The sequence below is a fragment of the Aplysia californica genome, unplaced genomic scaffold, assembly GCF_000002075.1.
Source record: "Aplysia californica isolate F4 #8 unplaced genomic scaffold, AplCal3.0 scaffold00476, whole genome shotgun sequence".
Taxonomy (NCBI): domain Eukaryota; kingdom Metazoa; phylum Mollusca; class Gastropoda; order Aplysiida; family Aplysiidae; genus Aplysia; species Aplysia californica.
This window is the reverse complement of record NW_004797746.1, coordinates 107,298-122,813: the sequence shown is the minus strand read 5'-3', so window position 1 is coordinate 122,813 and position 15,516 is coordinate 107,298. Positions and strand designations below refer to the sequence as shown.

The following is a 15,516-nucleotide window of genomic DNA, read 5'->3' as shown; positions in this document are numbered from 1 at the left end:
AAATGAATAGGAATTCAGTTTTCCGTTTTTATTTATTGATACTTCACAAAGCACAGGTGAAATTGCTTGCCATTTTATTTTTGTAATTTAAAAGATAGCAAGTTCAATGCAGCAATTCACGTGTAATTTGATTGGTAGATATAGACCTGCATGTTTGCCGACAATTGCCTGAAATCCGACAATCGTGACCCGACCCGCGAGCCGGCCGATGCTATCGCTAGGCCCACCTGTATCAGTCAGTGTGCGAAGTGCGAGGCCTGGCCGACTGCCAGCGTTCCCCTTTTTCTCCCGTCGGCTTTGTCGGCACTTTCGTCTTCGTGCTGGCGTCGGCGTTTCCGACATAATTGTCTGAACCTGAGTAGAAATGCGAATACGAAAAAGGATGACGACCTAAATTATCTACTTTCAGTTTCGTGCTCGAGCGGCCATTTTGAATTTCGTTTTGTTGACAAATTCAATTGTTCAGATCGTGTCGATTCATTCAAGTCCGACTCACTTGTTCTAATAGAATCTAGATCTAAATCTAGATTTATATAGATCATTATAGACCTCAATGGAGGATTCATATTCCAATTCTATTGTGTCAAACCATATCATAGGTTGTGCTGTAATATTAATGTTGGTAAAAAGCATTTCATCAGGTGCGTGAATTATTTATTTATTTAGAATCTAGACTCAGCTGAGCCCCTCTGTTCGGAATTGGATGCGGATTTCTAGTTCAAGGCCTATTCCTAGATCCTATTCACTTGTTCTACAAGATCTAGGTCTAGATTTATTTAGATTACTAGATCTATATGGAGGATTCATATTTCAATTCTATTGTGTTATTGTATAAAACCCTATTATTATAGATCTAGCAATAATGTAGATGTAGGCCATTATATTATGCTCCTTGTAATGCCTTGTTTGTTATGGGAGTGTGGTTTTTTAATTTTAAAATTTTTTAATATTTTAGACTTGTGCTGGCCTTTTCACTTGAGGCTCGTTGCAGGTTCTTTTTTGGGGTAGGGTTAGGTCTCTTCTTTATTGTGTTTGTTGGGGTGGTCGCTCGTTACTCGGAAGTCCTTCCTTATGACACCCACAAAAACTCTTATGGGGGGGGGGGGGAATTGCGCAAAATTTTCAGACAATCTGGTTGAGGCTCACATGCATGTCTATAGATAGTAGCCAAATAGTTGTTTTTTTAATTGGTTGTTTTTTTATAACATTGTGTCACTTGTAATCCTGATTTATTGAACCTTTTGAAGTTTTATTATTTTTAAGATGACCTCATTTGTTTTCTAATCTGTTGATACTTTAGTGAACACCCCAAGTATCAGTGCCCATCTTGTCTCATCTTGTCCTGTTCTAAACAATGGTTTTTGTCTGTGCAGGGACAGAAATAGAAAGCCGAAGTCTGATCCGGACTACAGTCCAAGGACGCTGTATGTGCCAGAGTCTTTCCTCAATAAACAAACGCCCGTAAGTTGCGGGAGTGAATTTTACGAATATTTGTGATATAACTGGCTTGAGTTGGTCTTAGGACTGTACCCCGGTAGCAAACCTGCTCGTGCTCACAAGCCCCTAGTTCAAGTCACAAGCCTCAAATCAGTAGGTCAAATCATCAAATCAAATCACCAGCATGATAAGTTGAGTCTAGCGCAAACTGTAACCTCCTTTGTCTAGTCTAAACTTCAAGTCCACAGCAACTAGCAATCCGCGAAGCCACTCGTGTCAGGCCCCCTCATCATCCCCACCCTGCTTGCAATCCGCGAAGCCACTTACGTCAGAAAAAGAGAGGGGGGGAGAGTGAGAGATCTCGCCCACAGAGTCACTGCGCGGCGTGGCGCTGTAGTTTACTCGATTAATCGAGGCTTGCGCAAGCCTCAAGTCCCGTCCGCTGCCACAGGCCCCACAATTCACACAGTACTGATTTGCGCTAGGCTTACAGATTTGCCCCAGGACAAGCTCCAAACCTGACCTGCTGACTTGTACTGTCTCGAGTCTCGATACACCGAGCGAGCGGCACGGGCTCGATGGCGTAGGACCGTCTTGATGGCGACAAGACAGTCCGATGTGTTCAAACAGCAAGACAGTACTGTGCGCTGTGTGAACTTTGAACCGTGGAGGAAGGGAGAGGCTGGGCTTGTTTTGGTGCAAGGCGTAGAGAGCTGAAGTTATTTTTAACTTCCCGCCGTTGATCAGCTAAGCGAATGGATAAGTGAGAGGGAGCGTGGTATTGTAGTAACAGAGACCAAGGTTTCTGGTAGTAATAAGAATAAGTTGACTTAGATTACCCTAGAATGGAGAACTCCAGGGGTCGTTGTGATTGGCTTTTGTATCGTATGTATGTAACCTATTTTGTAGATGTGTTACACTCACAGTGACATAATACAGAACATTTAGGAGACGGGCTAGGCCTACTTCAACCCAATGTCAGGGCCAACCTGGGCTGAGAGGGAACAACTCCCCAGCAGAAAGACGGAGGTTCTCAGTAAAAATTTCTCCCCATACGGGAATCGAACTGAGGTCTTTTGCGTGCGACGATGAAGCGCTTGGCTCGTGCACATTAAAAATAAACAGGCCTTAACATCATAAGAATAGCCGATCTAATATTAATTTTTTAGTGCATTGAATAGAGCTTTTTGTTTTTTACAACCGAACTATGAAAAAAACCCAACCGATCTTGCACTTTTGGTGCAAGCCTCTCAGCGCAAATAACCAGAGAATCTATAATATGTACTGAACCCACTGCCACGAGAGTTCGCGACATCACGACACAGTACAGCAGGACTGTCCGCGAGTCACAACTCACCGGAAGTTCCCTCCGGTAGCGAGCGGGAGGCAAATCAAACCACAAGCCTGCTCGCAAGACTCTAGCGCAAGACTTCCGCTGCTTTACAAGCCTTCGATTAACCGAGCAGAATCCAGCCCTGGTTGGTCTACGCATTAGTTGATCTTTTTCTCGGGTCCCAACGGTTATGCTGAACTTTGTGGTTGAGTTTATCTTTTTTTCAGTCCCCTGACGACATCAACTCATCCGTAGTCGACTGTAATGGGTATACAGGGTTCCTGTGGTCTCCTTGAATTCGAGGAGTCCTTGGAAACTCACTTGAAATTGTTACATTGTGATTGATAAATTTCTTGGACATAAGAGTTTTTAAATTCATGTACTTTTAAGAATGACACGCATTTGCTTTCCCAACTGGTTCACAAAATTGTTTTTTGCTGAAGTGGTAAAATTTATGAGTTCTTTTACAAGTCTTTTTTTGTCAGAAAAAAGATCAAATAGATGAGTATGTGACTTCAACTGGAAATGTTGGAAATATTGGGGAATAATTTGCAACCTTTGTGGATGTACAGTTTTCCTGAGATTAAGTAATATGACTTGATTTGTAAATGTTTTAAACTCAGAAAATAATAGTAATTGAGAGCCTGTTCCTATATGGGAACATGTTTTGAGCCCTCTGATTGTGAACAGAAAAGTTCTAAAAGGGCAGTTTGAAGGAGGGAATGGGTACAGGCACAGGTGTGGTTTGCTGGTCTTGAGGTAGTTTTTTTTCTTTGATGTTTAAATGTCTAGTTGATAACAGGTCATGAACAGAATAGTTATAGACATGCAAATGCTATTGCTATTTCAGAAAATTCTAGGACATTTTTTGTTTTCGATTGTTTTTTTCCTCGTTTCATAGAGGTCCTTATTGTATTGCAGGCGATGCGGCAATGGTGGGAACTGAAGTCTCACCATTTTGACACAGTTTTGTTTTTCAAAGTGAGTTTTTGTTCCATTCACAAATTTGTGCTTGCTGTTGTGATATGATATATGGTATTACTGTAGGCGTCCTCTACAATCTAAAATCTTTGGTATGAATGCCACTACTAGCGCTGATTTACGGTGTTTTAGTTCATTTCTCAAGAAGTAATTTCAGAACAAAGTTTGCTCCTACTCTTTAGGTACAAAATATGTCACTCATTAAAAATTGTATTCTACTCACGGTAATAGAGATGCTACCAATGACAAGCCACTATCAGACTTTTTTTTTGTATCTCCCAGGGAAGTCATATTGTATGCAATTTTCTGGAATAACCTGGGTCGATGATAACGACAAGAATGACTGGATCAATCGATTCTAGAATAACAGCAGAAAAGCACTATTGTTAGCTTTTGGGGCACACACAATAAGATATCATTGTTGTATATTTGCCAAATTGTTGAAGAAATATTTTCCTTTTATACTCTCTAGAAATCTAGTAATGAAATTTGCGTCGAGATTTTAAAGGTGCATTTTTGGTTTTCTATCAGTTACTGACACCTTTTCCTGCTGGCTGTTAAGCTCATACAAAACCAAATTAACCGATAACCTGACTTTCAATTTTCCCACTAGGTCGGCAAATTTTACGAGTTGTATCACATGGACGCTGTGGCTGGGGTCACCGAACTGGGACTCATTTACATGAAGGTTTGTTTGTCATGTTGTGTTATGTGATGTCAAGGGACATGACTCTTATCTTTACTGTGGGAACTAGATAATTAGGGGAGTAGCACGCCCTTGGATGACGTCAAAAGCTGGGCGCGAAAAATAGAGAGATCGCCTGAGAGACTCACGGAGGTAGTCAGTCGAACTCAGGACCACGATGAGACAACACCTATCTTGGACGGGGGGCCCCCTGACAGACCCGACGCATCGGACCGCCAGGTAACTTTACAGTGTTACTATGTTTGTGGAACATTTTCCCTTAAATCAGAAAGAGGAGACAAAAAGTCATAATTGACTGTCGGGCTGAACTTGTGATTATAGATTATTTGACACCCTGGGGACCGGCCCCACACCAGCTGATTCTACCCCCAGGACCAGAGGGGTCGCCCACATCCCTTGTGAATACTGGTTTCTTCGAAGACATCTGACATCCCCCCCCCCCCCCCCCCCCCCCTCTTATCAACTCAAACTGGCTTCAGCTTCGATGAATTAGAAAGGAAAAGAAACTCTTCTGTGCTTGAACAAGCAGTCGGAAAACATGGATAATTTTGAATAAACCTGGACTGGCTTGAATGAGTGGTTTTGCCATCACGTAAGTACACGTTGGTGGTCCGATTCATTCGGGCACAGTTCGCTTATAAGTACGTCGGTGGTCGCGAAGGTGTTAAAGTAGTTAACCTGTAACCTGAGTGCTCATATGACCGTATGCAATTGTGACCGCCGTAAAACATCAAACAGAACCCCCTCCAAAAAAAAGTAGCTTAATTAACGTATGTTTGGTGGAGTTGGTTGTGTGAGTTCTTGTGTGGCTTGATTCTTCTTTGGTTTGGGGGGGGGGGGGGGGGGGGGGGGGGGGGGTTCAGTGATATTGCCATCTTAATTTACCTCCTGTCATTGTATTCTACGTGTACTTCCTGGTAGTAACAAAACTTACTAGTGTCAAGAGTGCTGTAAAATCCAAATTTTAAAATGTCAGATCTCGTTGGTGCTGTTTTTATCATGTCCAGTTATGCTCACAAGATCTGTCTCTTTTATAAAAAGGCAAAGTTTTTAGATTGGAAAGGATCTCTTTTTGTATGTTAGTTTCTTATTTAACGTTATTTCTTTTACTTTTTCAGAAGTATGATTTTTTAATATAATTTTGTTTTTCTTTCTTTTTATTTGGTGTAAATTCTTTCTTTTTTGTTAAACTTGAAGTCCTTTTTATCTAGAGTTTGTAGTTGTGAAATGAATTTAATCATTTAGCCCCCCACCCCATGGGGCGGTGCTATTGACTGAAGTGTCTTTAGGCCATTCCTTGGGGGGGGGGGGGACATTAACTTGTTATTATGCACAGGAGAATTGTAATTTTAAATGGGCTGATTCATTAATGTCATGCTCATAACTGTGCCTGAACTGCATCAGGGAACTGCTGCTTTTTCTTTCCTAATCCTTACTATCGTCGTTTTTTCTCTACTTCTTTTGTATGTTTGCCACACTCTTGTGATCTGCTATTTCCGGGGTGCCTTGATAGTCGAAGCAGACATTGTGCTGTTGAAGCTAGAGAGGTGAGCAGAGTAAGCCTGATTCCCTGTTAAGACTTCTTTGTTGATACCCACCCCTTGGCGCTCATATGACCTTATGCAGTTACGAGCGCTGTAAAAACCTTACTAAAACTAAATGGAGCAAGCTTGCCATCATCTGTCTATCCTCCATTTTGTCGACTGGACTTTGTTTGTGTTATTTTCGTTCTATATATTATGTAATAACCATGATCGCTGATCTGGCTCTGGATGGTGATGATATTATGTAATAATAATGTATGTTATAGATGGCGCAAATGAACTTCTTTTTTCGAGCTGGTGTGTGGCTTGATTTGCTGGGTAGTAAATTTTTTTCCCAAGAAGTAAATTTTTTCAAGAAACATTCCTGGACACCCTGTTGAGCTTTATTATTTCTTGTTCACAGGGTGACTTTGCTCACTCTGGTTTTCCTGAGATTGCTTACACTCGCTACGCAGACGCTCTCATCCAGAAAGGTTACAAGGTCGCGAGAGTGGAGCAGACGGAAACCCCCGACATGATGGCTGAGAGATGCAAACACAGTGAGTGTTGATGTCGGAGAGCAGAGTTCTATACCGAACACTTTTTGTGGAAGCAATTACTGGGTGGTTGGCGGGTGCTCTGATGTGGTTTGCTCCTTCTTTCCTGTCGAACATCTATCATCCTTTTCTCTCCTCGAAAAAAATTTGCCCACCCGCCAAAAGATTTCTTTGATTTCGTTACTTTGATGGGTGCCTGGTTTCACCATGATGCCTCACATATCAACTGATGTTTTCTTGTACACATTGGCCTAATTAATGCTGGTCGTTGGAGGGTCCCCATGTAAGTCCTTCTTCTTTTATTGCCCTGTGTAGTTTCTGTTTACCTCACAATGTCCCTGCACTAAATGCTCTTATCATATCAGCGTGCTTCTCTATACTGAAAAAAACGTAGTTAGTTGCCAGCAAGGTCATAACAGGACAGAAAATATTGGCAACTGCTTCACAAAGACTTGTCTATTGAGAAGGAACTTGCACGTTTTGTTTGGGTGAAATGTGGGTCTGATTAGGTTTTCTTTTCTTTTCTTTTTTCTTCCATCATTTTGTCTTTTCTCTGAGCGTTCAGTATCCTAGCCTTTGTGTTAGTATCTATATGCTGCTCTTGTAAAACAGACTAGTGCGGTGGCTTTGGTGGCCTAGTGGTTAGGCTACCGGACCCATAATCTTGAGCTTGCAGGTTTGGGGGTTCGAGCCTTAGCTCGGTTGGACTTTTTGTCCTTGGGAAAGGCACTTAACATGAATTTCCCATCTCGCTCGGTCGTTTCAGAGATGGACGTTAAAAACTCGGAGGTCCCGCCTCTTAAATAGCCTAATAGTGTTGAAAGGGGTCTGCCATCTTTACCTCTGTATTAACCACTTTGTTACAGCTATCTTCCCCTCCTGTGCTTCCTCCTTTGTTACGGCCATCTTTGCTTTTATGCTGACCACTTTCTAGTAGTTATCTTTGCCTTGGGGGTTAGTTTTCGAAGGAGTATGTGGCATAGTGGAGACTTCAAGTTTGATACAAGAGGACAGATTCTGGATTAGCTTTGGTCACTGGGGTTTTCTTGTAGCTTAGTGGTAGCTGATTTATTTTTATGGTGAACTTTATGAGTGTATCCATATAATATGCAAGGATGGGTTGTTTGATTGAACCTATGATAGGGTCTGTGAAAAAAAAGTTTTTTAGTTGGTTAGAGCACTTGTTGAAAAAATTTTTCATTTGAATTAGAGGCCCTTGTTTTCAGTTGGTGTATAAGCACTTTTAAAAAAGAACAGTTTTTTTTTTCACTTGATTTTGAGGCACTTGTTTTCAGATGATTTATAAGCACTATGTACAAAGAAATATTTTTTTCAGTTGAATCCAATCACTTTGAACAGTTTTGCACTAATTGTACCAATATTTGTAATATACCTTATCTTTGCCTGACACAGTGGGCCGGTCAGCGACCAAGTACGACAAGGTTGTGAAGAGGGAAGTGTGTCAAGTCAGCACACAGGGGACTCGAACCTACAGCCACATGGATGGAGACTGCGGTGACGCTAACAACACATACATTTTGGCTATATGTGAAAAGGTGAGTGTTTGACCTGAAAGTTCCCTTTCATTCACTGGACGTAAATACTGATGGCTCAGGATAATCAGAATGAGATACTGAAATAAAAATTGTTGTCGAATCACTTAGCTGGTGAAAGGTACATGGGTTATGTTTAGTATTTTGAAATGGTGTGGCATGTGCCAGGATTGAATAGTTAAGGGCATATGGGAGCCTGAAATTGTCATTAGTCTTATTCTTCATAACAATTGAACAAATACTTTTTAAAGTTTTGTTTTTATTATTACAAGAGTCCATTTTTTTGTGACAATGTCCCCGCAGTAGCGAGCGGTCATAACTGAAGACTACACCAGCCTCGGTGTCATGGTATTTGACAACTTTTACAGTACTTCGATAATAAGATGGAGATAAGATAAGATGGTGTTTCGTTGTCGTAGTGGGAAATTTTTTTGGGCTGTTCAAGAATGGTGAAAACGTAATATGTAGATATAAATAGGATTTAAATTATATATTACTGTCATAAGAATTTGATATTACGGAAAAAATTTAGCTGACAATAATTCAATAGTCACATCAAATATTACATCGGATGCTTCTTTCAACCACATGCAGGAATGTATCATAGGCCTTTACTTTAGAGTTATATGGATTTATTTGAATTCTGTTATTTCATTTATTTATTTTTTAATGATCGCATGGTGTAGAAATATGTTGTGTTCTTCACGTCCACAGGCTGAGTGTCAGGATGATACGAGCATCTTTGGCGTTTGCTTCATCGACACATCCATAGGGACCTTTCATGTAAGTTCTCTATAAGTAAATTGCTTTTGTTATAGTCATGTGCTGGGTTTTTTTGTGTGGTTTTTTTCGTAAGTGTTTTACGGTGCTTGCAACTGCATAAGATCATCTGAGCGCGCTCATGTACTGTCTCTAATAGAATGCTTACATAAAGTCATAAGAATGCCCTTGGTCGGTCTGCTTATTCCAATTTACCATCTCAATCTTTTGGGAAGATACAGGTTTGTAGTCTGTTTAGTGCATACTACTGTTCATTGGCATATTTAGTCTGTACTGATTGCCAGTTCTTTTTTTTAAAATTCTGAATGAACTGAGGGAATAAGATCAAAGTTGACTTGCCTGTTGTAAATATCGTACTTCCTACCTGGAGAAGCCAGAAATTGATTCACAACTTTTAGGTTAGTTTGCTGTAAAAGTGCTTCCATAGCAAATATTCAAATATTATTTATGTTATTCCCAGGGCAAAAAAATGTTTTAATGTTCTTTCCCCCCCCCCCCCCCCCTCCATCTCTCTCTCTCTCTCTCTCTCTCTCTCTCTCTCTCTCTCTCTCTCTCTCTCTCTCTCTCCCTCATTCATGCAGTCTCGCTAAGAGAGTTGACATGCTCTCAGTAGAGTAATCTTTGAATTTGTCTTTCAATTTCTCAGATTGGTCAGTTTGAAGATGACCGGCACTTGTCCCGATTCCGTACCTTGGTGGCCCACTACACACCGACACAGGTAAGTGTTCAGGATTGTTACAGTTTATCTCTTATCTCGTGTCGCAATAAGAAAGCAGTACAAAAGCTTTGTCTGCTTTTTTGCGTTACATTTTGAGGACTAGAGTGATACTTTGAAAATAATATGCAGAACTGGGTTTATAGAGTTGGAATGAGGAGATAAAAATTTGCTGATAAATTACATCACCACAGGGTGGAAAACGCTCTTCATTATCTCTGGGAATATTGAGTTATTGGTATCATCTTAAAGTTGTTTATTTGTTTTGCTTTTTGGGGGAAAAAATACCCATCTATTATGAATAGAAGTTGAAATATTTGGGATTATTCATTAACCCTTTCTTTGCCAGGGGGTATGCATTCCTACTGTCAGCACTGATTTTCAGCTTGTTTTATTACCCAAGACAACAGCCTATTGTCTCAGTGTTAATGGACGTGCGTTCTAGGTCTAGCACACTCTGACATATTTCGATTGACACTTTTCTCACTCTTCTTATTCCCCATTTCTTCCCGTCTGACTCATAATTTCACGTAACGTGCAAATATAAGTCCAAAAAAAAAGTTAATTTATTTGCCTTTTTAGAGTTATTTCGATGGTATGTTTTATGAGAGCACGGGGCCACCCGCAAGCCAAGATCTATGTTTTTTTATCGCTTGCAAGCCAAGCAGTAAAGTAAAGCTAGTAAATATGGTACTAATATGTGCATCCTTTAATCCATAATACGAATCTATGCGGCGCTTGTAGCTAAAATTCCATACAGAAGAGTTAGAGCCAGGTAATTAGTGTGATGTATGTGTAACGTCATATAGGCAAAAAAAGAGAGAGAAAATTGTCTAGCGGGTGGGAAAATATCAGTGTCCTTGATTTCATTCTTTTGACGAGCGCCTGATTTCACCATGATGTCACACAATTATTTTTTTTCTAATTAGACAGGGTATGGATTGTGGGTTTCCATGACAACATTATCTGTTATTTTGTTGGCTTAAAATATTTATTTATAATTTATTTTTATTTTTTCTGCTCAGAAATAAAGATCACGTTGAAGGGAACGCTAGGGTTATAGTATAAGGGTAAATGGTCTTATTGTTGAGCTTGTTTTATGATTATATAAATTCCTGGACAGATTGTCCCAAAGTTGTATATTTTATGGCCTGGTTCAGGTGCTGTATGAAAGAGGAAAGTTGTCCCAAAAGACTCAGACAATCCTGAACTCCAATCTGACGTCTGCTCTGCGGGAGGGGCTGTCGCCTGGAACAGAATTCTGGGACAGCGGGAAAACGCTGAAAAGTCTGTCGGACGAGGACTACTTTAAAGGGGAGGAGGGAAGCACAGAATGGCCACAAGTGCTGCAGAACATGTTATCCAAAAGTATGTGTTGTGTGTCGGAAAGTGGACATTTTTGTTAAAAAGTTTGTATTGTGATTTAAGTCATTATTTTAAAGATATGTGTTATCTAAAAGTATGTGTCGTTGTTTTAAAGTATGTGTTGTCATTGAAGAGGATATGCCGTGATCTAAAAGTGTGTGTTGTTTAAAAGTTGTTTTGCTTTCTAGAAGTATATGTTGTTATTGAAAAGTGTTTGGTGCTTTCTAAAAGTAAGTGTTATTGAGAATGTGCATGCTTATCTTAAAATAGAGAAAAACTTACGGAAGTATATAAACAGGATATTAAGCGCACTTCTGGTAAATAAACTTTTCGTCCCAAGAAAAAATGTCTTTGTATGACCTTAGCTTGTTCAACAAGGACAGTGTTTACAGTGCTTGGGGTGAATCCCTCGCCCTCTGTAGTGCAAAGTGGGAGGGGCATTTCTTACACTATTATTGGAAAAGGACTCAGTTTCAAAACTGTCCCAAAAAATCTTCTCTCATACTTGAGACTGAAGTGAAAGGTTACTAGATTTTCATTGAAAGTTTTATTCCCTGCTTCAGTCCCTTTTTTTTTTCAACTACGATGTTTTTGGGATAGTCTTTTTATTTGAAGCTTTCAGAGAGTGATGTAGGCTTGTTTGCTTGCAGTCAAAGTAGGCAGGATATTTTCCTGTATATGTTAAAATGACACTTTTACGTAGCTGATGTAAGTTAAAATCTGTATATATTAATACTGAAATTAATATTGTATATATACAAATGGAAATAAGTCTTCACCATATTTACAAAACATTTTTTATAAATGTCTGTCCGTCATTTTAGCATAATGAGAATAGTGTGACCGTGAGCGGTTGCGAGCTCCGAAACTCTTACTAAAACACATCTGATTTTGTTGCGGTGAAACCTGTTGACCAAAATTGTGTCGATAGTGCCGTAAAACATCTACTCAATCAATCAATCATCAAAAGATGTTAACCCTTTGTGTGTTGTTCCTCCACAGATGACACGCTCGGTCTGACAGCTGCCGAGTCACATGACTTAGCGGTCAGGGCACTGGGAGCTCTCACATGGTCAGTGAAATCTGATACAGTACAACATTAATATCACAGACTTGGGGACTGGAGAATTTCTTTGTGTTAATGTTAAGCAGATATGAGAGTTTAGAATGAATCATTATCATCATCATCATCATCATCATCATCATCTGTTTCACCTTGAATCGGGATATACGGCCACAGACAAACACTCTCTACCTTTCCCTATCCTGGGCTAACAGCTTGATGTTATTCTATGTTACAATGAGGAGAATTTTTCAAAAAGAGGGGGGGGGGGGGTGATTATAAATCCTTTTATGGTAACAGGAATTTTGTGTTTAACAGTCAACCCTGTGTTAATATTTTTTAAACAGTTGTTGTGTGTATGCAGCACTCTTGATCATAAACTTGACTAACATCGGTCCAACATTTTCTGTCCTTTTTGAAATAATTAATCTTCCTGGGACACTCCTGTTACAAAATTTTGTGTTTTGATGTTTCATGAGTTATTTCAATGACGTTTTGTACAGTAGGGTGACCTGTGTCTGTGGTGTAATAGTTACGCTGTTCTCTGATGCACAAATAAAGCCCTTTGTGTTGGGATCCTTAGTTGGGAACTTGGTTTTATAGTGTATCTCCAGTGGGTGGTTGGTGGGTGCTCTGGTGTGGTTTGCTTCTTCTTTCCTATCAAACGTCCATTGTCTGTATCTTCCCTCCTTCTTTTTTATGTTTGTTACTCTCTTGTAACACCTCTAATCTTCTGGTGCTCCTATGACTTTATGCAGTTGCGAGCGCCGTAAAACCTGTACTAAAACAAAGAGTATCTCCATCTTACTATTCCGGCTCTGGGTTGGGTGTGACAGGCAGGTTTGAAGCTTTCCGTTTCCTTAATGGTTTAAATTGCGTTGACAATCATCATCATCATCTATATCCTCTCTCACCTTGTTCTGGAGTATAGGCCACCAACAAAAGCCCTCCATGTTTTCATTGTTGACACTTTTGTGGCAGGAATGTTGTTTTATGGCATAAGGATACTATTCTAACCCTAAGCTTAACTCTTTGGCTACCAAGGCATTTTCCGTGCTGTGACCAAGGCATTTCTTAGTCTTAGAATTTCAAAAGTACCCCTGTTCTTCTTTTGTGTCTGATGGGCATAATTCCATCCAGAAGTCAGACATGTTATGTACCAAAATGAAGGTAATTGAATGTAGAATATTTTTAATCTAATTTAAAAAATTGAAAAAAATCATAAATCCAAACAAACATGGGAGGTAAGTGAACACAAGGTGAAAAAAATAAGAAAATTAACAAAGCATTTTCAACTTACATTTCTCACAGTGTATAGCTGCTAAATCCAATCACTTCATGACTTAGTCATACTGAAGTATATTCAATTGTCTCTAACTGGGCCAAGTTTCATGCACAATGGTCAAGTATATACAAAGTTGTCACACTTTTGGTGAAATCACTCACAATGAAAAAAAAAAGAGAGAAAAACGCTGCACACACACCCCTCTCTGCGAATCTTCATTCTCATCGCTGTCGCTGCTGTCGGACTCAGGTCTAACTTCATCACCTCCTACATCACTATCGGAAAGTACTGACAGTTCCCCATCAACCTTTTCCAGGGCTTTTGAAGCAGAAAAACATTGTGACGGGCAGGAACCTGATGGGTCATCAGCCATTTTGCCGTTGCTATGCGTAAACTAATTCGAGCAACACAGGGTGGGTAAAAAAACCATGAAAAAATGCCAAAAAACAGCAGAATAAAACACAAAAGGCGCCAAATTCCTTCACTGGTTGACTGATGTATGGTAAGCAGAGCAGTTAAAAACATGAAACGGAAAGGTTGAGTCAAATTGTGAAAGGGAAAGAAAAGCGCGAGCCGATAATTTGGCTCTTGGCCATGAACTAGGAAGTTATGGAGCCGATAGATCGGCTCATGGTAGTCAAAGAGTTAATCTCTGGGCCAACTTGGACGAGGTGACTTATGTCGGAATCCACTCCTTGGAACTTTTAGTTGCCTCTTACAATACACGAACTGAAAATCAGCTTTATTCTTCTCACCACCGAGAATTGCGTTGATGAGGGATGTATATTACTTTCGTGTCTTTGGGGGATATTATTATGTTTTGATACGCGCAAATAATTTCTGTTTGATCAGGTACCTCCAGTACTGTCTGATGGATCAAGAAATGTTATCCATGAAAAAGTTTGAGGAGTACCAGCCCATAGACGTGATGAACCCCGACACACAGAAGAAGAAGCAGCAGTCTGGCTTTGACTCGAAACAGAGGCATATGGTGAGATTTTTAAAAAACTGTTTTCTTCCGACTATTTATCTGTAAGCCTTTTCTTTGTGTGTGTGCGTAATAGATGATGTAGTGGGTGCTTCAACATAGTCAGTTTTTTTTTTCTACTTTTTCTTTGGTTGTGCTGGGTGTCATCTTTTCTTTGTACTTACTGTCTTTTTGTCCTAGTCTCCATACTTTTTTCCAAATTTCACCTCAAAACCTTACCATTTGTGTCAGTGTATGTAGAACATTGAAATCAAACAATAATAAAAATAACATTGCTTTCAATGGATCAAATCTCAGTACATATGTATATTAAAATTAATGTGTCCTTTCTTTCTGTGTGTCATTCCTTTTTTTTTCCACCCCCGGGGCAGGGCCACTGACTGAAGCGTCTTAAGGCCATTCCCAAAGGGGGGACATTTCTCGTTGAAGCATAGTAGAATTGTAAATGGACTGACTCATGTCACGCTCATAACTGTGCCTGATCTACAACAGGGAACTGCTGCTTTTTCTTTCCTGATCCTTACTATTGTCATTTTCCTCTACTTCTTTTGTATGTTTGTCACTCTCTTGTGACCTGCTATTTGCGGGGTGCCTTGATAGTCGAAGCATTGTGCTGTTGAAGCTAGAGAGGTGAGCAGTCTAAGTCTGGTTCCCTGTAAAAAATTCTCTGTTGACACCCACCCCTTGGCGCTCATATGACCTTATGCAGTTGCGAGCGCTGTAAAACCCTCTACTATAATGAAGAAAAAAAGTTTTTTTTTTCTACTTTTTTTTTTAAAAAACTTGTGATGGGTAATATCTTTTCTTTGTACTTACTGTCTTTTTGTCCAGGTCTCCATTCTTTGGTCCATATTTCACCCCAAAACCTTGTCATTTGTGTCAGTGTAAGTAAAACATTGAAATCAAACAATAATAAAACTAACATTGCTTTCAATGGATCAAATCTTCGTTCATATGTATATAAAAATTAATGTGTCCTTTCTTTCTGTGTGTCATTCTTTTTTTTTTTTTTTTTCTTTCTTTCCAAAATTTCTTCTCTTTGCATGTTTTCCTTTTTCTTCTTTTTCTTTCTTCTCTTTGCTTTTATTTACTGTCTGTCATTTTCCTTTCTTGTCTTCGTTTTCTTTTTCCTTCTTTGTATGTTTTCTTTTCTTCTTTTCCGCTTTTTTTTTGGACAGGATATGTCCTACCATTTCTTGATTTTATTTGTCTCTTTTCCTTTTTGCCCCC

At 39.6% G+C, this 15,516-nt stretch overlaps 1 protein-coding gene across 1 annotated transcript in view; it reads left to right on the top strand.

The window, feature by feature from the left end:
• Positions 1 to 15,516, top strand: part of LOC101859588 (DNA mismatch repair protein Msh6) — a gene marked incomplete in the record, with an annotated part of 50,897 nt that overhangs the window by 13,967 nt on the left and 21,414 nt on the right. The window contains 10 exon segments of the mRNA XM_013086531.2: positions 1,374 to 1,461; positions 3,692 to 3,751; positions 4,365 to 4,439; positions 6,405 to 6,540; positions 7,951 to 8,093; positions 8,805 to 8,873; positions 9,517 to 9,588; positions 10,746 to 10,953; positions 11,953 to 12,022; positions 14,151 to 14,289. Coding sequence (XP_012941985.1) covers positions 1,374 to 1,461; positions 3,692 to 3,751; positions 4,365 to 4,439; positions 6,405 to 6,540; positions 7,951 to 8,093; positions 8,805 to 8,873; positions 9,517 to 9,588; positions 10,746 to 10,953; positions 11,953 to 12,022; positions 14,151 to 14,289 — 1,060 coding nt within the window.